This window comes from Limanda limanda, chromosome 23 (assembly GCF_963576545.1).
Source record: "Limanda limanda chromosome 23, fLimLim1.1, whole genome shotgun sequence".
NCBI classification, from domain to species: domain Eukaryota; kingdom Metazoa; phylum Chordata; class Actinopteri; order Pleuronectiformes; family Pleuronectidae; genus Limanda; species Limanda limanda.
Window position 1 is genome coordinate 3234335 of NC_083658.1, and position 25428 is coordinate 3259762.

The window sequence follows — 25428 nt, forward strand, 5'->3', positions numbered from 1 at the left end:
GCTGTTGTTGTTTTTCAGTATCGACTTGTTCTGCCCTTGGTGATTTTACAACAGTGAAAGCAGTGGACACATTCTCACGATAAAGACACAAACAAGTAGAAAAAATTCTTTCTCATAAAAAAGGAAAATCTTAAAACTAAAAAGAAAAACGAAAGAGAAAATGCAGAGTACTCGTTAAGTGATACAGCTATTGTTCAATTCAAGACACTGGATTTATATTAGTAGCAGCAGCACTAGCTACAGACAACTTAACGGTACACTCAAGTGTGTCAGATAGTAACAACGACCAATAGGAATATCACAAGCGATTTGCAGAGAGGCTTCTCCGTGTTCCACTCGACTCTGGCAGTGTCTGCTGGATCATTGATCTCCACACCTCCGCTCTGAGCTCGACTCGTCAGACCACACTCCGGTTCTCAGGCCTCCCTGGTGGAGCTTTCCTCCACAGTCCACACACAAGCGAAGGTCTATCTACCCGCCCTCAGGAGCTGTAAACAAATTTCTCTCGTGTCTCTGATTTGAATGTTTTGTTCTTTTTAAAAAAAAAAAAAAAAAAAAAAAGTCTATTTCTTTCGTTCTTTCGAGTCTTTTCCTTTGTTTTCCTTCTCCCTGTTCTCCTTCTCGTATTTGTCCTTGTCCGATTTCGTCACGCTGTTGTAGGAGGGGGGGGAGGCCGTGGACGGCGTCATGTCCGTTTTGTCCGAGGTGGAGTTCTCCGGGAACTTGCCGATGACCATCACGTCCTTGTCGGGGTCGCGGACGCCCTCCTTCAGCTTCTCCTTGTAGAGGGTGGACGCCTTCTTCATGGCCAGGCAGATCATGTAGCGGCGGAAGGATCTCTGGATGATGACGGCCGACATGTCCTCTTGTTTGCGCCGCAGCGTGGTGGTGATGGGCTCGTACGACACCTTGGAGGGGTTGGAGGCCATGAAGCGCTCCTCCATCTGCCCGCGCAACACGTCCATCTCGCCGCCTTCGCCCAGCACGCGCTTGGTGAAGGCGAACAGGATGTCCAGGCAGTGGATGCGCTCGCCGCTCACCATCGGCAGGTCCATGGAGATGAGGTGGATCATGTTGGGCTTGGGCATGCGCAGCGGCGGGTCGAGAGCGTCGGCAAAGTCGGACAGCTTGCTGTACTCCATGAACTGAGTGGCGCCCGGGTCGAAGCGCTCCCACACCTCGTAGAACATCTCGAAGTCGTCCTCGCTCAGCGGCTCGGCGCTCTCCTCCGTGGCCACGCTGAAGTTCTCCAGGATGACGGCGATGTACATGTTGACCACGATGAGAAAGCAGATAATGATGTAGCTGACGAAGAAGAAGATGGCCACCGACGGGTTGCCGCAGTTGCCTCTGTACGAGTTGCCCGGGTGCTCCATGCGGCTGTCGCAGTCGGGCTCCCGCTTGTTCAGGATGGGCGCCAGGAGGCTGTCCCACCCCCCCGAGGTGGTGATCTGGAACAAACAGATCATACTGTTCCCGAAGGTCTCGAAATTGAACATGTCGTCGATTCCTGATTCACGCTTGACGTAGGCGAAGTTGGACATCCCGAAGATGGCGTAGATGAACATGACGAGGAAGAGGAGGAGTCCGATGTTGAACAGGGCGGGGAGTGACATCATCAGGGCGAAGAGCAGCGTCCGGATGCCTTTGGCGCCTTTGATGAGACGGAGGATGCGTCCTATCCGGGCCAGACGGATCACTCGGAACAGCGTTGGGGACACAAAGTATTTCTCGATAACTTCGGATAAAAACATTCCTGTAGAAGGAAAAAGAAAACAAGCACATTCAGCACAACATGTCACTGCAGTTCCACCCGAAAGCAAAGACGCCTTCAAACATGTCCTCACCCACGATGGACAGGATCACCACCACAAAGTCAAAGATGTTCCAGCCAATCGTGAAGTAGTAGTGACGCAGGGAGATCATCTTGAGCACGCTCTCCGTGGTGAAGAGGATGATGAAGACCATGTTGATCCGGTAGAGGATGTCGTCCATCTCCTTCGTCTGGTCGTCGGTCTCCACCATCATGGTCACCATGTTGAGGCAGATGAGGATCATGATGACGATGTCGAACGCCTGCTTGGTGATGCAGTCGAACACGCAGCCTTGGAAGGCGTTCTGAGGGAAGAGGAGGGAGATTTTAACACGCGGTCCAAGAGGTGACAGCAGAGCGGAGCGTGGAGTCGGAGCGGGTCGCCTCTTACCGCCGGTCGAGGGATCGGTTTCTGTGGTTTCTTGGAGCCCAGCTTCTTCATGGCGTTGTAGTACTTCTTCTGTTCTTCAGTCATGAAAATGTCCTGACCTCCAAAGTAAAGGGGGAACAGAAGAACTTGGTTACAACCGTGAAAGAAAAAGCAAAGTTACATGTGACGCAGTTTCTTGATTATTTGTTGGATGAAATGAAGTAAGTTTGCACGAGGGATCTGTGTCCTGGTACTAGGGTTGCAAAATTCCGGGAATATTCAAAGTTGGAAACTTTCCATGGGAATTAAGGGGAATTAATGAGAATTAACGGGAATATTCGGGAATTAACGGGAATTAACAGGAATAAACTGGAAATGTTGTGGGTCATTTATACTAACTGTATTTACCTTGTCATATACAGACATAAATATAAACATTTTGTTTTGTCATAGGCTGATTTGAGCCCTGAGGAAACTTTGGGCACTTGACTATATGCTTCTGCATCGTTGTGTCATTCTTAACATAGGTCTTTGCACAGTATTTGCAAATGTACACAGCCTTTCCTTCTACATTGGATGGGGTGAAATGTCTCCACACATGAGATAGTGCACGTGGCATTGTTCTGTAGAATAAGATGAGAAAAAAGTTTGTAAAAAAACACTAATGCAATGCCAGAGATATAAATAGTTAGCCAAACAATTGGAATAGTCTGTAAATATATTTTACAATTGATGGATAAATGAATGGAAATAGGCTAGATGAACAGATGAACAATCCTCAATCAGCATGCTAATATATTTTCCCCAGTAATATCATGGAAACTTACCTGACTAGTCCTTCACTCTACAGCAGGCTTCAATAGCCCTGCTGTAGAGTGAAGGATGCTGGGAGTTATCTGTGCATGTGATGGAAGAATGCACAGTGGAGGGTTGAAACTCAACGTGCAGTGTGTGCTGCATTCCATACATCTTTAAAATAGAGTTTTGAATGATGTTTTTATTGCTCAGCGTTTAATTTGCATAGTTTTTTTTTTTCAAAATTCCCAAAATTCCCAAGCTTAATATTCCCGTGGAAAGTTTCCGGAAATTTACCGGAAACCTTCCGCCCCTTTGCAACCCTAGTCCTGGTACATTTTGTCCTTGCTCAAAATCCTACAAGGCAATAAATCTCACTGCAGGTGAAATGTATTGAATTCACCTTGTGTATCCAGATGAGACTTTCTGCATCAGGATTGAGCAGAATAACGTCAGTACTAATGTTTTTCTTTGAGCCGGCTCGGTGGCTGTTCTCTCATTAATCAGAGACACGACTTCCCCGGCTCAGTGTCACACTCTGAGCGTCTGGAGGGACGACTGGTGTCGCCGCTACACAACCATCTGTGTGACGCCGGGGCTGTGGGGCTGCCGGGGCACACCAACTGATGCGGTGTCTCAGTCACTCAGTCACTCAGTCAAGACGTCCCCGGCGGCGTCTCGCAACCCCCCCCCCCCACCACCACCACCTCTCTCTCCGCCTCTCACCCTCCGCCCCCTCCGCTCCCTACTCTTGGGCGTTGCCACTCCTGCTCATTAGCGCTCGGTGGAACGGAGGGCAGATTTTTCAAACTGCGTTCTCTGTGACACTGCGTGTGTGTGTGTGTGTGTGTGTGTGTGTGTGTGTGTGTGTGTGTGTGTGTGTGTGTGTGTGTGTCTGCGTGTGTGTGTGTGTGTGTGTGTGTGTGTGTGTGTGTGTGTGTGTGTGTGTGTGTGTCTTAGTGAGTCACGCAGCCTCAGTAATCCTGGGCAGGGGTGAGGGTCCTCAAAGTGCTCCAGATAATGATTATTCTGCAGCTCAGTTCTTTCTTGAACGCAGCTGGGGCTCAGCTTGGGATAAATCGGTGATTCTTCTTCAAGACCTTGCCTGAGATTTCATGTTCAATTTGAAATATCACAGCATCTATTAAAGCCACGGCTACGGCTAGGACTGGGCAACATGTTCTAGTATATAAAAAAAATGCTTCTGCAGGATGTTTCAAATATCTGTATATAAAAGAAGGAGCGAACCAATAACTAAGTATCTGATGTTGTGGGACTGAGACTTTAATTGCCAAGACCCAAGTTAATATAAATGGAGAAAAGTTCCTCAATGCAACTCATCTTTTTCTTCTGCTGGTTGAAGTTGTCGATGATGACACCAATGAACAGGTTGAGGGTGAAGAAGGAGCCGAAGATGATGAAGATGACAAAGTAGAGGTACATGTAGAGGTTCACTTCATATTTGGGCTGATCTTCCACCTGTAAAAAAGACAGATACATTAGATGTGTAGAACTCTGATGATTGTGCATCGGGTCGTTCGGTCGGACAGAGAAGTCTCTTACGTCTCGAGAGTCCACGGCTGCGTACATGATGTCCATCCAACCCTTAAACGTTGCCTAGGAGGAGACGAGGAAAAGTGAAATCTGCTTGATTAACATGTAGAGAAGTTGTTTAGGCAAAAAGGGGATTGAAGAAATTTTGACGAAATTCTCTCAGGGCGAGTGGGACGGAGGCTAGAATGTAATAAAATATCTTAATCCTGGAAGGGATGTGTCTCCTAATGCCTTAACTGTCCTGTTTGGTGTATGGCCTTTCCCACTTACTCTTTCCCCAGCTGATAAGGACTTGATAGTATTCACAACTCTGCTGGCCAGGAGGTTGATACTGCTAAAATGGAAATCCCCAGTCCCACCCACCTATACTCACTGGGTTAAGGAGGTGCTTTATTTTCTTAAATTAGAAAAAATTAGACTGACTGATTGGTAAGGCTGTCTCTTTTGAGAAGTCCTGGAATCCCTTTTTGTCTTATGTCAATAGCACAAGCTGTCTGATCGCTGTGAGCTAAGTACTGCCTTGCTGAACTTGTGTTTCTTTTCTTTTATTTATTTTCTTTTATTTATTAATTTTTTTAATTTTTTTTTATTGATCGTATGTATCTATTTATTTATTCATTCATTCATTTTTAGTATTACTATTATATTTTTATTATTATTATTATTATTATGATTTATTCTTTTATTAATGTATTTACTTGCCTATTTATTTATCCTTTCTCTCTCTTCCTCTATCAACCCATCTTTTTTTGTTTTTCTTTATTTTTCAACTATATGTGCTCATCTGTTGGGGCTAGGTGCCGGGGGGAGGGTTGGTATCTGTTCTGTGGTATGTTGAAATTACATCTGTAATTTTTACCATATGGAACACTATTGTTTGTTTGTTAATTATGTAAAATTCAATAAACAGATTGTAAAAAAAAAATAATAATAAAATAAAATAATAAAAAAAAAGGATCTTAATCCTAAACTCAGGGTGTAAATGATGGGCTAGTGCTGAGACTCACCACTTGCAGCAGAGCCAGGTACCCGGCCCCCACGTTGTCAAAGTTGATTTTGACGTTCTTCCAGCGGCCGCTGTCGTTGAGCAGGTTCAGGCACTCCGTCTTGTTGTTGACGATGTGGATGGGGAAGACCTCGTCCGAGGTGGTGTTGACGCAGTAGTAGTACTTCCCCGCAAACAGGTTGACGCCCATGATGCTGAAGATGAGCCAGAAGATGAGGCAGACCAGCAGCACGTTCATGATGGAGGGGATGGCGCCCAGCAGCGCGTTCACCACGACCTGAAGAGGTCAAAGATCACAACCTCAGCGCTCTCCTGGCCATGACAATCATCTCATCACTTAACTGCTCTTAAATAAGACACCAGATCTGATTGATGCCTTCAGAGCTATAGAGCTACTGACTTACAAATTCAAAGTGTGCATATATTTTTCAGAGTTGTGTTTAATATGTTACGTGTGCACATGTGAAGCTCTTACCACCATGCGCGTCTACAGAGAGAACTGACAACATGACAGTTGGAAAGAAGAGAGTGGAGAGGGGAGAAAGTTTACAGTCGATATGTAAGAAGGGAAAGAAACTGAAAAAAACCTTAGAGAGGCGGGATGAAGTCACAACATTGTGTTTGACTGCAAATGAAAAAAAGACACACAACAAAGAAAACCATTACAGGTCAAAGGCACCACACGAGCAACGTCCGAAAACAGCAGAGAACAGTAATCCAGTGACACGATGTGAAGAGAGTCATGCAGAGAGAGAGAGAGAGAGAGAAGTACAAGAGCGGAATCGTAAGGAAGAGATAACTTTACAGGATTCGGAACTGGCGTGCAGTCTAAACAACGTTTCTGTCCGAACTGTCACATGTTCCCCAGCATTCTACACCTGGAAATACTAATTATACTGCAGAGTTCCCCACACATCAACTCCCAGGATTAAGACAATATCTTAGCCTTCTTACTAAGACTACTAACTAAGTACTAATCTACCACCCGTTAGCTTGTTTTGTAGAATAAACCTAATTTAAATTCGCTGTTAATCCTCATGCTCTTACCCTCATGCCCTCAAACCGAGACAGCGCCCTCAGGGGCCGGAGGGCTCGGAGCGTCCTCAGAGATTTGATAGCGGTGAGCTCGGAGTAGCCCATAGCGTTGGCTACCAGGCTCACCAGGGACACCTGAGAGGAGATCAGGTCAGAGACGAGCAGGGTGAAAGGTGAGACGTGACAAAAAAAGGTTCCTCTGCAAAGTGCCGCAGCACATGTACAACCACGGTGAAGAAGATATCCACAGCATGAATCCATCCCACAATATACATACGTCCACGATGATGAAGTCGAGCCAGCACCAGGCGTTGGTGAAGTACTTGACGAAGCCGTACGCCACCCACTTCAGCAGCATTTCCAGGATGAAGACGTAAGTAAAGACCTTGTCCGAGTACTCCAGCATCGTCTTGATGGTCCGCCGCTGCTCGATGTAAATGTCCTCGAACGCCTGGGCAGAGTGGAAGACACATCAAGATGTGAAGAAGGGAATTCTGGGACATCAACATGCGTCGTGGGTTAAATAAGCAACAGCAGTCAACTGTAAATACACATCAACGTTTGCTCACCAGCGCCCCACTGCTGAGCAGGATCATAAATATGATGAAGGACTCAAACCAGTTGTGCTCCACTATGATGAAGCAAGTCTTCCTCAGATTCCACCAGGTCTTATAATTGTCGTTCTCCTCGTCGATCTGGCAGCACTGGAACCTGCTCACACAGCCTGAGGGCAGAGGAGGGTCCAGGGTCATTCTGAGCTCAGGGGTCAACAGGAGAGGTCAGGCCTTCTAAAGATATGTTTTCTTTTGTTTTTAAAATCAGGTTTTTATTCTTTATTCTCGTAATAATATGTAAGTGAATGGAAATAAAAAGTGATCATAGCCTTTTCCACTGCTCAACTACTAAATAATAATCCTATTTGTGAAATTCCCAACATAAGGTGAATGCTCCGCCTCCAGTATCTTATCACCAAGCCACAAAAAGATGCGTTTATTTAACGTTTTATTCATGAATGACTGAAGATGTGTTTGCACATTCAGAGTTGAGCTGGAGCTGCGGCGGATAAAATGTCAGGTTACATTTCAAACCCAGAGAATCCCACAGTCTACCTCTCTTTCTGTCCTGCTGAGCATTAGTGTTCACTGTCAGTCAGCACACGGGTGCTGAGCACAAGCAGTTAATGCGATTTACTCCACGTCTCGAAGAGTGTTTCGTCTCCCACCTCTCTCTCGCGCTGGCCCACTTTCCCCCGTCTACCCATCATCCTCTCTGCCCGTCCCCCTCACCCTCTGTGAAGCAGGCCTCCGGGTCCATAGACTCCTCCGGCTCCAGCTCCACCGAGTCTACCCCGTCTCCCGGGGGCCGGATATCAACCGTGCTACCCTCCGATGAGCTCAGACCCTTGGGCTCTGGGTCGAGCTTCTGCACGGGCCGGGAAGAAGATGAGAAGTTAAACTGCCGAGTCTGGAATCAGAGAAGATCGGTGGTTAGAGGAGGCGACCTCCTGAGCTGGTTGTGATTCACTCCAGTGCCACAACTGGAAACCTGACACTGTGAGAGCTCACAGAGTTGGGCTCTTTAAGGTCACTGTATCATCATCATCATCATCCTCATCATCATGATCATCATCATCATCATGCAGCATCGATCAAATGTATCTACAGGCTTTGATATCAGTTTTATCTGATGGCTCGAATCAGATTATGTGGGAACACATGACGTGGGGGGGGGGGTTAACCCGTGTGGAAATGCACTGTAGGTACATTTGATGTGACCTCATTCTGAGGAAGAGTGCATGCAGTATTCTGGTGCATTATCAATCCAAGCCTGAAATAGAACCAAGCAGAACATGTGCTCAAGTATTTTCATGTGCACTGAAAAAAATGAACCCAAATCAATTTGTCTGGAGTTTGTCCCATTTTCCAAAATGGTGGAAAAACAGTGTCCCCGCCCCTCAAATCTAGAGTCCCGCCCACAGGATGAGTGCTCCATCTTTTCCTCAGTGACATGAAAACACGTTATTTCCATTCCTTGAAAGCAGTGGACAAGCTTCTCCTGTTGATGTTGAAGTAGACGGATTACCACATTAGCTTAACAGCAAAAACCAGTACTGTGCACTGTGGATAAGACAGCATGTGGTCGGCCATTTGTCTTTTGTTCCCATTTGTAAGATCAGCTGCCATGACAGACCCAGAGAGCATTCAGGACTAAGTGATGTGCAAGTGTTGCTGCTGTTGTAAACTTTATCGTCTCTCTCTCTCTCTCTCTCTCTCCTCTGAACCTCTGATCTTGCAGTAATGTACATTACCACATCATCTGCATAGTGTGTGAGTCTTTTTGGGGTCTTGGGTTTCTATTTGGGGAAACAAACATCTGCCTGGTGTGTGGAGGATAGGAACATGTCATCCTAGACAGTGCAGCAGCCCTGATTGCTGTGGGACCCAGCTAATACAGCATGGGAATGATGGAAGCATGCTGCTCACGAGTGCATCGTTTTCCCTTCCCGCTCCTTTTCTCCTGCAGACCCGTCTTACCTCTTCTGCACATGGCTGATTATTAATACTCTTTACTTACCGTGTTTTCATCACTACAGGAAATGTCTGATTTTAATGGCTATAGGTCTACAAGTGTCAAGATAGTTGCAGCGAAACAAAAAAGGAATAACACAGGCATATAGGCACTTGAAATAAGCCAAATATAAATTGTGTTTTATTTCATAATTTCCAATTCTAAATTTGAGATAACTGCCGTGTGTGATATGTTTTGCAACTCTGCAAAAATCTGCACCGATTCATTTGTGTTTCAATCTCCTTGGAAAGAATTATTTAAAGAATCATCCACGAAAATGTGAATATCCCAGAAAACAATTATTTCATGTCTGTGTTAATGGGCAATGAACCGGACAAATTAATTTTGTCCCGACTATACAGCAAAATTCATTCCTCCATTCCATCTCTCTTAATTCGTTTTTTTTTTCCTCCTCCTCTCCTCCTCTCTTCCTTCATTCTCTCGCTCGGAGTGCCGGATGCCAATCAAGTCCCAAAACCAAGTGAAAACCAAGCAATGAAATCAAAAGCAAACATCATGAGTTCAGATGAGTTTAAATATCAATGGGAAAAAAAAAAGGTGGTGTTGCTCATTCCTAATGGTTTGTAACTGCAATACAGCCTGATGTTTGGAGATAAATCATGAAGGGAGAGTGGCGGGTGGGGTAATAAAGCAAAGAGGGTGGGGTTGGGGGGACGGAGGGCAGACCAGGCAAAGAACGGAAAAAAATGGGCAATCCATTGAAGGTATGAGAAATGTACGTATGTAGCTTGTCTGTAGATGGCGGAGGCAGTCCTCATGGTTAGTGCTATGGTACAATAAAGTAAAGTCTTACAAGTCTCCTCTCACTGAAAACCTTGAGAGCGTCTGTGACACGGCTGCAATAACAAACGGGGGGTTAGACACAGTAAATCACATGACCAGTCAGCCCACAAGGCACAGTGGCCACAGACATCATTTCCCTGAGAAAACGCAGACTTCATCCTGACATGTGACACTCATCTCTCACAACAGGAAAACAGCATAAATTCATCTATTTATTTATATATATATATATCTAGAATTCACCAGCCCCTTGCTACAGGGCGTCAAGTCAGGGAGTCACTGCCGATCCGTACACGGGAGATGTGGTGCCACGGCTAAGATTAGTCTCCGGAGTTGTTTTGAAACCGCGGAGAATTGGCACCACACCCACAGTGGCAGGTTGACATCACCGGGGGAGCAGCGTCAGCCCGGCAACACGGAACACAACACCTGGCATCTGCTCCGAGGGCGACACATCACCGAGAAAGTATTGATTGTGTTCAAACGGTGGAAGGTTGGATGTCTGATTTCTGTCGTGCAGCAAGACGTAGATCTTTAAGTTCTAGGTTTGCTGCTTCATTGAATTAGTCTCTTTAGCAGGTGTTTGTGTTGGCGAGTCGACCGTGTTAACACTGTACACAAACACAGGAACACACTGACACACACACACACACACACACACACACTCTAATGAGCACATCTGAAGCTGATAATTGATCTTAAGACCAAACTGGTGCTAGAACCGATAAGAGAAGCACAAAGTGACAGTCGAGGATTAGAACCAGCTTTACTAATACTGAGGGCGAATTGGAAGTTGAAATTTAATATGTTAACTTATATTATTTATATACTTATACACATATAAAGGAACTAAACACAAAGGAAAGTTTAGTATGTTTAGCTTAGCTTATAGATCTATCTAGCATAGTTATTAAACATAATGACATGTTAACATCTTAGGCGTGTTGATTCTCAAATTCTCAGACTCTTTTGAACACTATCCCAGGTGTTATTCGTTAGCTCTCCCCCCCAGAGAATACTCTGTTGAACTGTAAAATGAAGACTAGCAGTACAAGATACTAAACATGTCCTTATTTAGGTAAAAGGCCCGGTTTTGTGATGTCATGTTATCTCTAGTGTTGGGGTCCCACCTCCCCAAATAAAACTTGTTGTCTTGCAAGAGGCAAGTCAGATTTTCAGCATTCGGCTGCGTGATGTCTCCGAGTCTCTAGAGCTCGTCCTGACCTGGGAACTTCTTGTAATAAACATTGTATACATGTAAGTACTATGTCTGCGGTCTCCTCTCTTCAAACACCGACTTCGACAAGACTCTACTGCTGATAAGACACGATAAAAGCTGCAGGAGTCTAGAGACGTCCCTCAGCCTGACAGCCGACCCCTCCCTCCTCTTACCTCCTTGCTGCCCTCCATGTCCGACGAGTCGCTGCTGAAATCTTCCGTGTTCAGGTTCTCAAAGTCCGACTCGCCCACAGCGATGGGCACGGTGACCGTGAGGCTGGGGTTGTGGATAAAGGACATGTAGTCACATTCCTCCATGGGGTACTTCACCGCCGTGTCCCTGAGCCCGACCACCAGCCCCCCCCCTGGCCGCCCGTTGCCCTCCGTCATGTACACCCGGCTGGGCTCCTTGGTGATCTCCAGCGACCCGGTGTGATTGGAGATGCAGTTGCCTTTGCCGTTGCTGTGCAGGTCGTCCAGGGTTTTGCTCTCCTCGGCCAGACCCGATCCCTTGCTGCCCCCCCCGAAGCAGTGGCTCTGGAGGAACTGCCGCACCACGGACTTGATGAAGGCGAAGCCACGCTGGATGCGGCCCACGGCGATCTGCAGGTTGTTCATCTCGCTGTCGTCGTCAGTGGCCGCCAGGTTGTCGGCGCTGAACGAGCTCAGGAGGAGAGCCAGGAACAGGTTCAGGACCTGGAGAGAGATTCAGATCATCAACATCTCCTCACCTTCCTTCAGCCACAGACTCATTCAACCTCGCTGCTCTAAGGAACGATACAGGAAATCGTTCCTCCCAACCGCAATAAGACTGAACAACTCCTCTCCCTCTGTCAGAGCCTCCGTCACAGAACTGCACTAAACCTGTCTCCTTGCACTGTGGACCTGTACAACACTCCGCTCCATATACTGGAACACTTACTTCACATCATATGTGATATGTGTTAATAAACCATATTGATATTATATATCATTTTATACAATAATATTGTCTTTTGCACGCTCTGTCTACATATTCTTACACTCATATTATATTATCTATTTTATAGTCAAATACTTATATTTATACCTCTTATATCATACTCTTTGTATATTCTTGTATATACACATATTTATACATGTGTACATGTTATTATTATTATATATACTGCTATTATTTTGGTATAATAACTATCATATATAAATATATATTATGTTATATTATATACTATATATACTGTACTATTTTTATATACTGTCTAACAATAACATTACCATCATATCATCAGTACTATTACCATCATCTTGCCACTGCACCTTATCTACCTATTTATCTTGTGTTTCTGTTTTTATTCTTTCGACCTCAATATTTATTATTTTATTCTATTGTATTGTATTTTATTGTATTCAAATATACCGGCTGCTATGACGACTTAATTTCCCTTCGGGGATGAATAAAGCAATCTATCTATCCGTCTATCCGTCTATCCATCTATCCATCCATCCATCCATCCATCCATCCATCCATCCATCCATCCATCCATCCATCCATCCATCCATCCATCCATCTATCTATCTATCTATCTATCTATCTTTCTATCTATCTAGTTCTGGAGAGAATACGGCCTCAATACACAGCTGGACGTACCACGAGGTTTCCAATGACCATGACCATCATGAAGACGATCAGGCACATGGTCTGCCCGGCCACCTCCATGCAGTCCCACATGGTCTCGATCCACTCTCCACACAGCACCCGGAACACGATGAGGAAGGAGTGGAAGAAGTCGTGCATGTGCCAGCGCGGCAGCTTGCAGTCCTCGGAGATGTTGCACACAAACTCCTTGTAGCTCTTTCCAAACAGCTGCATGCCCACCACGGCGAAGATGAAGACGATGATGGCGAGCACCAGCGTCAGGTTCCCCAGAGCGCCCACCGAGTTACCGATGATCTTAATCAGCATGTTCAAGGTGGGCCACGACTTGGCCAGTTTGAAGACCCTCAGCTATTTGAGCAGAGGAAAGGTCAGCAGTTCATAGAGGGATAACCACCACAACTGTCAATATTAACTGGTTTTAATGAAAAGACAAACGTCTGAAAGCTCATGGACATTTGTATTCGTATAAATTGAACTAAAATCTCCTTGTAAGTCATTATTTCTACTATCAAAGATCATGAACCGTGGCCCTGCTGTACTGCAGCACACATCAGGTGAGCAGAGAAAAACAAGCCGAGCCCCAGAGGCCTCAGCAACTCTCGGCGGAGTCATATTGCACAGAAGCTCTCGTCCGCTCATTAAGAACACGACAGTAATCAGCCCTGACCTCAGGAGCACAGGCTCATGCGAACTCTTCACTGGATAAACGACGGTAGGTGCTCTCACCAGTCTGAAGGAGCGGAGCACGGACAGGCCTTCCACGTTGGCCAGGCCGAGCTCCATCAGACTCAGACTCACGATGATGCCGTCAAAGATGTTCCAGCCCTCCTGGAAGTAGTAGTACGGATCCAGGGCGATGATCTTGAAGCACATCTCCGCTGTGAAGATGCCTGTAAACACCTGATGGGGGAAGAGTTGAAGTTTGAATCGGTGTCATGAGATGCATTTCAAATGTGTTTCTGATTCGATGCAGTCGGAGAACACTTGCCAGGTTTCCAACCGAGAGCACGGTGTTGAATTCCTTGGTCATGGGGTAATGCTCCATGGCCATGAACAGGGTGTTGAGCACGATGCAGATGGTGATGGCCAGATCCACGAATGGGTCCATGACCACCATGTTGACCACCTCCTTGATTTTCAGCCACTCCGGATAACAATCCCAGATCAGACAGGTGTTGGCAAATCGATACCAGCAGGGGGGGCACTTCTGTCTCGACTCTTCAAGCTCTGCAAAAAAAGATGAATGGATTGATTTGTGTCCACCTCCTTATTCTCTTCAGATTTCAAACACTATGGCATAAGGCGGCACAATACGCAGTCTGATCCGAACCTTCCATGGTGTTGGTGAGGATACTGGCCACACTCATGGCTCGCTGCCGACCCACCGGCTCATCCAGATAATCCATGGACGGCTGGTGAAATCTGCGTTTCTTCAACTCAGTGTCTGTCGTTGTTCCCTGGAAATAAAAAAAATGAAACACAAAGAGGAAGATTTACGGCAAAATATTCTGAGCCCAGAGGGACAGAGGAAGAGAAAGTGAGTCGAGCAGATCTGGTCAGAATCATTTTCCATCAGATGGTGTGAGTGCATCTAAAGTCTGATACGTCCCATTCATCTGTGCCTTAGAGCTCAAGTCATTTAGAGCAGGGGTTTTCAACTGGTTTTGTCCCAGGGACCACCATTCTGACTAGAAAGTAATCCGCGGCCCACTGATGTGCCTACGTGTGTGTGTGTGCGTGCATGTGGATAAAAGGAAGTTTTAACATTTGGTTTTCCTTGTTAGTTTTATTTAAAAACCTCAAACAAATCGAGAAAAATCTGAGTAAAAAACAACAAAAACTGTTGATTTTCAGTGCTTAAGAATTGAAAACAAAATTAAAATGCAGTTTGTAGTTGTACTGCATCTCAGAACAATGTGTACATATATATATATATATAACGTTCATGACTTAAATGTACAGACATGTAGCTGACATGTTGAGAGAACGTTAAAGTAACGGAGATCAATAACAATCAACATAAACTGGGGCTACAACTGAAGAGGGAAGATGACAAAGTAATGCAGAATATGTCACAAATTAATTATACAATATCACACAAAAAATTGAGGCCTACTTAAGTTTAACCTCATGATCACCAGAACCTTTATTATTATTTTAGACATATTTTTCTTATTTTAGATATTTTTCACGATATTCAAGAGTAATCTGGAAATGTGTTGAAATATCAAAGCGAAATTCGCCGTCGCGGACCACCAGGGGGCCGCGGACCCCCGGTTGAAAACCCCAGATTTAGAGGGTGAGGATGAAAGTGTGAAAAAAGTCAAGTTAATGTGAAAATTGAAAACCATAGATTGGCAAAAGGAACTTTAGGAGATAAACTTGATGGAGGTCAATGGGAAAAATAAAGCATGGAACCATTGGGTCACCTCAGGCAGCAGGAGACCTACAGGAGAGGTTGTTACCGACGTTCCACCGACCAGCGACACCACGCCGTTGCAGTCCACGGCGCAGTGCATCTTCCCGTTGGCGGGCAGCGTGACCCGCGGCGCCCCGAGGCTCGTCTGGCTGACGGCGCTGCAGCGGCGCTCGAGGCGGCGCGGCAGGAACAGGGAGCCGCGGCGGCTGTCGCTCTCCTCGAAGGTGCTGTGCTCGTCGTCGGCGAAGTCGTTCTCCGAGCCCATGTCGCGCGCCCGGCCGCGGAAGCTGAAGAGGCTGGCGCGGCTGTTCCTCCGAGGAGACAGCAGGGACCCGCGGATACTGAGCAGAGACTGAGAGAGAGAGACACAAAAAATAGAAAATAGAGTTAGAGGATTTGGGGGGGGTAGGTGAAACCTTGAAATACTGGAGGAAGACTTTTAGTGCTGGGACGTCCTGACAAGTACAAAAAGATGAATGAGGGATAAAAAACAACCAAACTTTTTAAAAGTGCAGTTTCCTAAACTTTTTTAAAAGTTAAAGGAATAGAGATTTTAGGTCATAAACAATTCACACAGGGACATTAAAAAACAGCTGAGACTAAATTAAAACGGAGCAGAATCATAGAGGTTTAGAGATAATAAGTAGTAAAAGAAATAAATAATACATCTGAATGAGTTAAATCCATCTTAATCTTCATTAATTAAAACATTTCTTGTTTGTGTGTTTAATCTGAACAAAACCAAAGAGTAAAATGGAATCTTAGACTCTTAGATACTCTAACAGAAAATAAAGTTAAAGTTCTTTTATTCCATTGTGATGTGACGAACCCGTGGAAACAAACTTCAATCAATCTAATTGGTTGATTAGTGATCAGGGGAAGCTTCTACCTGGTTGGGCGAGGAGCATCTCTTCTCATAGGAGAGGCGGTTGGCGTCCACAGAGAAGCGGAAGCTGGAGCGCTTGATGCTGTCCTCGGACTCCGACTTGTGGAACTTGCGCACCCCCCTCTCCTCCTCCTCCTCCCTCTGCTTCCTCTTCTTCCGCCTGTTGCGTCGCTCCTTGGCGCTCTTGGAGCTCAGCTTCGACGTCCCCGAGGAGGACTCGGAGGTGGGGCCCCCCCGCCCGCCGTACTCGCCGCTCTCTGTGGCGGCTGCCGCGGCAACCTGCGAGCCAATGGGAGCACAGGCACAGTTGTCATGGCGACCCCGGCGCCTGTCTCAAAGGCTCTCTCGGAATGGAGCGGAGGAGAGAGGCTGGCAGCTGAGAGCAGCGGCCGAGTGAGCCTCAGACGCCTTCTAAAAATGGACGCCTGGATTCTTGCATTTATATCATTTATATTCATGTGATGAGAAGTGAAACAACACAATACATGAATTCATGAGCCAATCTGATCGCACAAGTGTCGCACAAGAAGATGAAGCTTGATGAAGTGTCATCTTCATCAGGTGCTTTTTGAAAGCCGGGCCGGGGACGTGAGTCGGTAAAATCTGGTGTTTTATGGTTACAAGGTTTGAATCTTTACATTCCCTCGAACTCAGGTTTTATCTTTGCCACCGTCTGCCTCTGCTGTCGCCAACCACAACAACAACAACAACAACAACATGAATGTGTCGGCCCCTGAAGGAGGGAGCAGCGATAGAGAAGACAACCTTTCAACAGATAAGATAAAAACAAGCCGACCTTTCATTACTTTGGTTAATTTCTGTATCTGTTTATCCTACTAACAACTGTATGAAACCATTCATTCACCACTTTCATCAGGTGGATTTAGTCGGGAGCCTCTGCTGTATCTCTCCCTTGTACTCGTTTCCTCCTATCACATTTACAAATCTAAACTTCCCATTTCCTTTATTTTCCAGATTCAGTCTCTGACACTGAACCTGTTGCATTCAGCCGGAATAGATCAGGCTTTGTTGTCCTGGCCTCTGATTGGCTGTGATGTTCATCTGCTAATTTGACTTTCTAAAGGTCGCCCAAGGACGCCTGACCCCTGAGGGAGCTGCAGTCATCAAAGGGTGTGGGGTGTGTGTGTGTGTGTGTGTGGGGGGGGGGGGGGTCCTTCAGTTGTCTGGGGCAACACTGTTTACAGCAGCTGGATCAAGACTCTAAGCCAAAGAGTCAACAGTCTCCCCAGGTACACGGAGCCAGATTCTCCCATCCACTCGTCTCTTCCTGAACCTTCAACCTTTTCTCAAGTGAGATAATCACTCGGATGACACGGACACGATTCTAAAAGGAATTAAGAGGAGAGAGAAGATGAAATGTCCTGCCTGTGCCTCCTCCTGCTGTCTCTTCAGTTGCTCCAGCATGGCCTGGAACTCCTCCTCCTTCTGCTGCGCCTCCTCGATGGTCGCCTGGTTCTGCTCGTCGTACGCCATGGCCACCACGGCAAGGATCAGGTTGACCAGGTAGAAGGAGCCCAGGAAGATCACCAGCACGAAGAAGATCATGTAGGGTTTCCCTGCAGCACGCAGAGTCTGACGGTGCAGAGAGGAACAAAGAGAAGGCTCATTGGGATTTATTCTATTAAGATACAGAAAACCATCCTGAGTCCGACCCAACCTGCTGGTAGAGGTTTTCCCAGTAGTCCTGGGTCATGAGGCGGAACAGAGAGAGGAAGGCCCAGCTGAAGGTGTCGAAGCTGGTGTAGCCGTAATCTGGATTCCGACCTGCTTTCATACACGTGAAACCCTCTGGGCAGAGCCTGTCAGGACACACTTTGCATTAGGAGGCGTCACGGGTGAAACTTTTACACAGAAATTAAAAAATTCCAAATCCTGGGGCCTGTGATAACATCAGCTGATATATATTAGTCACATGTAGGGTTGCAAAGGGGCGGAAAGCTTCCGGTACATTTCCAGAAACTTTCCATGGGAAGATTAGCTCGGGAATTTTGGGAATTTTGAAAAAAAAACAAAACTGCGCAAATTAAACGCTGAGCAATAAAAACATCATTCAAATCTCTATTTTAAAGATGTATGGAACGTTGAGTTTCAACCCTCCACTGTGCATTCTTCCATCACATGCACAGATAACTCCCAGCATCCTTCACTCTACAGCAGGGCTATTGAGGTCTGCTGTAGAGTGCAGGACTAGTCAGGTAGGTTTAGATGATATTACTGGGGAAAATATATTAGCATGCTGATTGAGGATTGTTCATCTGTTCATCTAGCCTATTTCCATTCATTTATCCAGTAATTGTAAAATATGTTTACAGACGATTCCAATTGTTTGGCTAACTATTTATATCTCTGGCATTGCATTAGTGTTTTTGTACAACATTTTTTTTGATCTTATTCTACAGAACGATGCCACGTGCACTATCTCATGTGTGGAGACATTTCACCCCATCCAATGTAGAAGGAAAGGCTGTGTACATTTGCAAATACTGTGCAAAGACCTATGTTAAGAATGACACAACGATGCAGAAGCATATAGTCAAGTGCCCAAAGTTTCCTCAGGGCTCAAATCAGCCTATGACAAAACAAAATGTTTATATTTATGTCTGTATATGACAAGGTAAATACAGTTAGTATAAATTACCCACAACATTTCCAGTTTATTCCCGTTAATTCCCGTATATTCCCGTTAATTCCCATGGAAAGTTTCCAACTTTGAATATTCCCGGAATTTTTGCAACCCTAGTCACATGCAACAATGATGCAAATCTTCCATTAGCAGCTCAGGAATAAAGGAAAAGTTTTAACATTCGCCAAACCCCGTGAAACGCAGCCACAGTTAACCAGTTGGTTTAAGTGCGGTGGAAAGCGTCGACACTAATTGTGTACGCTCAGCCTTGTGTTGCGTCTAATTGGTCATATAAATAAAACATGTGGAGTCTTACCCAGCACCGCTGCCGTTCCCACAGAGCAGAGCATCCCTGCGGCCGGGGAGGTAATAGTAATTCTCTGGAGAAGAGAGGAGACAGTGGGACGTCAGAGACACAGGAGCCAAGCAGTGGATATGAAGAAATGTAATATTAGTACTCGATTCCCGAAATATTATATAACTGTATTCTCGAAATCTCATATTTCCCCCCCCTATAAGTGGCACTAATGCTTTTTTGTGTGTGACATGAGCACATGACTTTACATCACTGAAACGAGAGACACGCCAGACTTTAAAAACATCTGTGTGATTCTAATCAGCCTCTCACTCCCCCCCCCCGCTCTCCCTCTCTCTCTCTCTCTCTCTCTCTCTCTGGTATCAGCTTGTCATGGAGCTGGTGCCTGTCTCTCTCTGTCCCGCTGACCGTCAGTGACTCACTCTCCTCTAGCGCTTTAGGCCGCTGCTGCAACACAGATGGGCTATCGGAGAGTGATGAAGGAAAGTGCGGGGGTGAAACTCGAGGCTTTTTATTGTTGAGGCGATTATTCGCCGCATTTGCCGCGTTCTCCCACCAGCCCCGGCTCCCAGCCATCGCTGTCACTCCCTATCACGGCCTCCGCTACCCGACCGCCACCAACACGACTGACCCATCTCTGCACATCCAGGAGCCAGCGTCTGACTCCGGCCGTCTGGGGAGGACGCTAACTTGACCCTGGTTAACCTCTGTGTGCGCCTGGCAGACATGGAACGCTTTCACGCCGCGTCACTTACCCGGGTCGCTGATGTACTCCGTCCAGTTGAAGGGATTCTCGGTGGCGTTCTGCACCAACGTGGTGTTGATGTCCATCAGGGAGTCGCCGTCGATGAACATGTCCTCGTCGCTGGTCACGTTGCTGCCGTTGGTGGCGTTGCCGGTGAACGGGTAACGCACGCACTTCTGCCTCAGGTTGCCCATGAAGAGCTGCAGGCCGATGAGGGCGAAGACGCTGAGGCAGAACACGGTGAGGATCATCACGTCCGACAGCTTCTTCACCGACTGGATCAGGGCGCCCACGATGGTCTTCAGGCCTGGAGGTGGGACAGGGCGAGGGGACGGGGAGGGGACATCGCAGCACGATTACTTCCTGTTTGTCACGAGCCGGTCGAGAGAAGCAGCAGAGGTGAGAGCAGCAAGCAGCCAGTGGGATCTGCAGCGGAGGCTCATGTATGTGTGTGGTCATACAGGAACCAGGCAGATCCATGCTAAGAATGGATCAACCACGAGTGATGGTGCTGTGGGCGTGGCCAGTTCTGGTCTCAGTGGAAAAGTGATGGTAAATGAAAAAAAAATGTGTTTCTGTGCGTTTGTTTTTCCACAGATATAATATTCTGTAAATCAGTCGTGTGGTTCTAGCAGGAGAGAAAGTGTTCACCTGAGCTCTAAGTGCCGTCGCTTCACAAGGTCAAGTGGAGAGTGAAGTGCAATACAACTGAAGGGGGGGGGGTGGACTTTACTGATTAGAAGTTGCAGTAATCTCTAGATCTTTCTCCTGCAGCTGTGGTTATGCACGGGGGGGGGGAATAGTCCGATGATGATATTTCATCCAGCTGCTCGTTTAAGTATTTAGTTTGTAGTATTATAGAGGAATAGTTTAACATTTTGGGAAATACACATATTTGCTTCCTTGCAGACAAATTATTAAATCAGCAGCTTAAAGTAACTAAGGACCAGATCATCTCCTGTTGGTTCAGCCCCTGGATCGTGACTCAGCAGTTATGTTGTGCTAAGCTGAGCATTTTATATTTGACCCTTTCTTGCAAATCCCACTGTGTCTCCTCTTGTTGTGCAGCACTGTGGTGAACTGTGGTCGTTGTGCTTTATACATAAACCCGACTTGACTGCTGGCTCCACTTTCTTTCAGTTACCAGAGAGTTACTTTAAATGTCAAACTATTTTTAATCCTGCAGAATGATTTTATCTATTTGCATCTGTATTCTCAACACTAATGAGCTGGTCTTCACCAGAATGCTACTTTTAAATCTTGTCGTTACTTCTCCAAAAACACAGTAATTACCAAAGTGGCAAAGACGAGCTCTGCTTGCACCGGGCTCTGCACTGCGACACAAATAGAGCCCGACGTGTTTGAACTAGATGGAAGTGAAATCTCAAACATGAGGTGGAATTAGAGGATGGATGGTTTGACCTCAGTGTCAGTGTGTGATGTGAGTGGTGTGAGTGTTCGGAACGCCACATCCCAGCCACCACTGACCCAATCACAACGTCTCCAAAAAGGAACACACAACATAGAACAAGTCATGCACGGGAAAACACAGAGAGGAGGAGCCCTACACACACAAGTACTTGCCACCAGAAAATCGGCTTTTGCAATGTCTCATGCAAAAAGGAAAAAAGAAATGGTGCACAAAATCTACTCGCACGGCGCCCAAGGCAAGAATCGATTTCAACCAAAAAAGAATTCTGCCTTGAAGGATGTGTGGAAAAGCTCTGAATCCGTCAATCTGTGCAGATTGGAGCCAGATTCCAGCTTTTACTGGCCTTGGGAAGAAGGCAGCATGGAGGGACGGCGACGGGCGTCATCAGGCTAAGCTACAGTGAGATGAGCTGAGGGGGGGGGCGGGGGGGGGGGGTGTGCTTGGATGTTTGCAGAACGCCAGTTAGCCGTTAGCATTATTAAATTAAACCCTGATGGCTCGCTCACCTGGGATGACTGATATAGTTTTCAGGGCTCGCAGAACCCTGAAGGTTCGCAGTGCTGAGACATTGCCCAGGTCCACAAACTCTGTGACATATCTGTAAGGGAAGGGAGGAGGGGGAGGGGGAGGAGGAGGAGGAGGAGGAGGGGGAGGAGGAGGAGGAGGAGGAAGAGGAGGAGGAAGGGCGGGAGTTTGGGAGATGGGGCATTTGGGAAAAAAAGGGGTGTGGGAGACACGCACACACACACACACACACACGCACACACAAACCAGGCACCCACACACATGGGGCGACGAGACAAGGGGAGGGTCACGGGAAGGGGGGAGGAGGGAGAGGGGGGGGGGGGCGGCAAACGGTCACGCACAGAGGACAGAGGCAGGAGTGCTGGCGGCAGGCGCAGGCGGCCTTACCTGGTATTACTGAGATAGTTTTCAACGCTCGCAATACTCTGAATGTGCGCAGAGCGGAAACATTGCCTAGGTTTACAAACTCTGTTATATACCTGCAGGATCAAATGCACAGTTACTTCACAGCATTGCACAGGCAGGAAGCCAGGAACACACACATCTGAGGAGCTAAACCACCTCTGCTTCCGATCTTTGCTCAAGAGCAGGGTCTGTTTGAGTGGAATCAGCCTCTCAAACTGACCACACTCTTGAATAGAGATTGGAAAAACAACTGTAAAATCATTATCAAATACATTAAAATTCAATCAGAATGAGATATATATATATGATGTCTACACATACTATTATCACTTTCCCTGTGTAATCTCACGCTGAAGGTTTATTTGGTTTCAGGACAAGTAGCTGAAGTGACTGAGGGATGACACACATCTGGGCCAACATGCTTTAGTGTCTCACATCCTTTATGGAGCGGAGCTGCCGTTCTGACTCCAAAACCAATAAGCTACAGTTTATCATTTCTCCGCTCTTCTTCTCACATTCAGCAGGAATTCATGGGCTGCCGGGCTGATTAGCATTAAAAAGGCATTTGGCCTGCTAATCTACGCCAGATCACGTTAAGCTGATCCTAACCGTGCTTGTCATAATACTTACGCCATGAGGATAACACTGAAATCCAGCCAGTTCCACGGGTCCCGCAGGAAAGTGAACTTCCCCAGACAGAAGCCCCTGGCCAGGATTTTGATAAGGGACTCGAAGGTGTAAATCCCTGTGAATGTGTACCTGGAGATGAAAACAGAGAGTGACCACGTTGGTTGGTGGTGACACTGCTGCATCTTTGAATTGCATGTATCCCTTCCTCCTCAAATCTTATTAGCCAACCATGTTCTTCACAAGCTTTCTGGTTATTACATTATCTCCTGAAACTGCTGCAGTGAACAGGACACAGGAGACTCATGTACAGCTTGAAAAGGCAAATCGACCTTGTGAGATATTGAAGTATTTTGGTGTAGTACAGGTCAGACTGTGGAAATTAAAAAAATGTTGTCACCGAATCTCGTTTTCTGTTTAACTTGACATGTATGGCACCTCTTTTGACATCCTGAGACATTTGCATTATCGTTGTTTGTTATGTGTGGTGGATATTCATATATCAATAGATATTTCGATTGCTAATAAGAGACAATTAAAAGTTGGACTCACTCTACATTCTTGGCCCATTCTGGGGGATTACTGAGGGTCATGAAAGCACAGTTGGTCAGGATAGTGAACATGATCAAGATGCTGAACAAAGTGATAAACAGTTAAGGAACACAATGGAAAATGTTTTGACAAAGAAAATACAGAAATATAAAAGCCTGAGGTATGTCTATGTACAAAGTCTATACACAGAGTCGCTAAGTGACATTTAGATCAACTCATTTAAATCCCTCCTTTGTTTAATAAACCCCTTTAATCCGAATCAAGCTGAAACCATAGCAGAAAGGATATGCGTGTACTAAAACTCTAATAGCTATCCTCCTTAGGGGGTTGAAGGGGCTTAAGATGTACAAGGCAGGAGTGGCGTTGAAACGGAAGATTGCCTTCCCGCGATTCAATACTATGAAAGTCTGGAAGAGAGACAAGAGAGAAGGAATTAAAGTCTGTACAGCGTCTAAACAAAGAGGCAGGTTGCTTCGATAAGAACAAAACTTTCAGAAAACAAGGCTGAAAGAACCTGATGTCATTCTCACATGATAAAGGTCTGTGAGTGCAGAACCCTAAATGGGAACATTAAATCCATTAAACATTTGAATAATAGTGACCAACATTACAATTCTCTTGAATGTACCAAAATGAGCCGCAGCTTGCTGCAGCCTCTATTAAAAACTGATCTGCGCTCACAGGAGAGACAGGATGTTATTTTTCCTCAGCGTGGGAGGACGTTCCTACATCTGCTCATGTGGTTCTGAGATAATTGGGCAATTAACTTCAAGCAATTAAGGCCAAAAAAGCACATGTCATGATGCTTAAGGGCCAGCTGAGTCAAGGACAGATCCTACAGGTACTGCTTCACCCTGTGAAGGAGGAGAAAAGGTTCCTACAACAGCTCTGACCTTCTGATTGCCGTAGAAGGTATCCAGGTCCTCCAGAGGGGTGGACACCAGGTGGGAGGGGGTGTCTCCATAGATGAAGGGGAGAGATTTCCCCGCCTCCAGGTCGCTATTGGGCTTCGGCCCATTGTCATCATCGCTGTCGCTGCGGCGGTCCGCCCGCGGTCTCCGGGCCTCCTCCTCGGCGATGCGCCTCTCGATGGCGACCAGCGACTCGGGCACGAAGGGGAGGAAGCTGTCAGGTCCGGGCGGTACAAGCAGCTGTGCCATCTTGTCATCCTGCTTCTTCAGAGGGCAGCGGGGGGCTCAGCTGGGGCAGGGAGCTGCAGCGAGAAGGGAAGGGGTCAGAGGGCTTCTGGAAATAGTCGGCACGGTTCACCTTTGGGGGTCAACTCATCTTCCTGGATCAAGCCGTGAGCATGAAACTGATAAATCACAGCGATTACAACATAAAGTGCAGGTCTGAAAGCAGCTGCCTTTACATTTTGACCAGATAATCAAACATCAGTGGAATCTGCAGGTCCAGGAGTCTTATCACACACGCAGACATTGAGGAGGACCAGAGCTGCGCTGGAGAGAAGCACGACACACATGCAAATGGTTGACGGAGTGACTAATACCAATTTGAGAGCCTAAGTGTATAACACAATGGTGTGACGTTTCCGTCTGGCCTCTCTGAAATCTGTTTCATAACTAGTATTCATCATGTGGACAAAGCTGACACAATGATGTGCCTTCATTTTACTTACTGGGATGGATCAGAAACAAGAAAATAAGAAATGAAAGTGTGTCTCACGCTGACCTCTGGGCGGAATGAAAGCAGCGAGGTCACAGGTCGGACGGACGCTTTGGAAACACAGTAAAGATGGGGTCTGACATTGAGGACAGGCCGTCAGCTGATCACAGGGACACAGAAACACCCAGCAACAACTGAGGTGGACAACACCAGAGAAACACACTCTGAAGAGAACATTATCTCACCAAGTTACTCCTCGGTCTTAATCGCTTCATGGAGAAAGTGGTTTTTAGAGAGTTGAAGGCAGTACTTTCCTGTAATGGCACGATTAATTAGTGGATAAATTAACTGTTTCATAGATTTCAGTCGAAGCATTACACGGCAGCAATATCAGATTCACCCCCCCCGACATCTTCTCTATCCACCCAGAGGCCCATCTCCGTTCTCCCAGG

The 25428-nt window shown here is 46.4% G+C and overlaps 1 protein-coding gene across 6 annotated transcripts; it reads right to left on the reverse strand.

The window, feature by feature from the left end:
• Positions 1–563: 563 nt before the first annotated feature.
• scn1lab (sodium channel, voltage-gated, type I like, alpha b) lies at positions 564–24519 on the reverse strand. 6 transcript variants are annotated; one of them, XM_061066768.1, is made up of 27 exons: positions 24244–24495; positions 23639–23757; positions 23351–23440; positions 22802–22930; positions 22154–22245; positions 19918–20116; positions 19231–19244; positions 19065–19128; positions 17783–17924; positions 17489–17697; positions 16108–16384; positions 15229–15570; positions 14130–14256; positions 13788–14026; positions 13526–13699; positions 12791–13147; positions 11338–11859; positions 7860–7995; positions 7143–7297; positions 6851–7024; positions 6586–6708; positions 5540–5815; positions 4542–4595; positions 4320–4457; positions 2205–2309; positions 1848–2118; positions 564–1756 (listed from the first exon to the last, which is right to left on the reverse strand). In XM_061066768.1, exons 3-27 carry the CDS (start codon positions 23419–23421, stop codon positions 564–566), a joined length of 5583 nt encoding a protein of 1860 aa, XP_060922751.1. In that variant the 5' UTR covers positions 23422–23440; positions 23639–23757; positions 24244–24495. The 6 variants fall into 6 exon arrangements, with proteins under 6 accessions (XP_060922751.1, XP_060922750.1, XP_060922749.1 ...); XM_061066767.1 differs by having other exon boundaries at positions 15211–15570; XM_061066766.1 differs by lacking the exons at positions 19231–19244; positions 22154–22245 and adding an exon at positions 21748–21839 and having other exon boundaries at positions 16108–16383; positions 17491–17697; positions 19820–20116; positions 24244–24519.
• Positions 24520–25428: the final 909 nt, after the last annotated feature.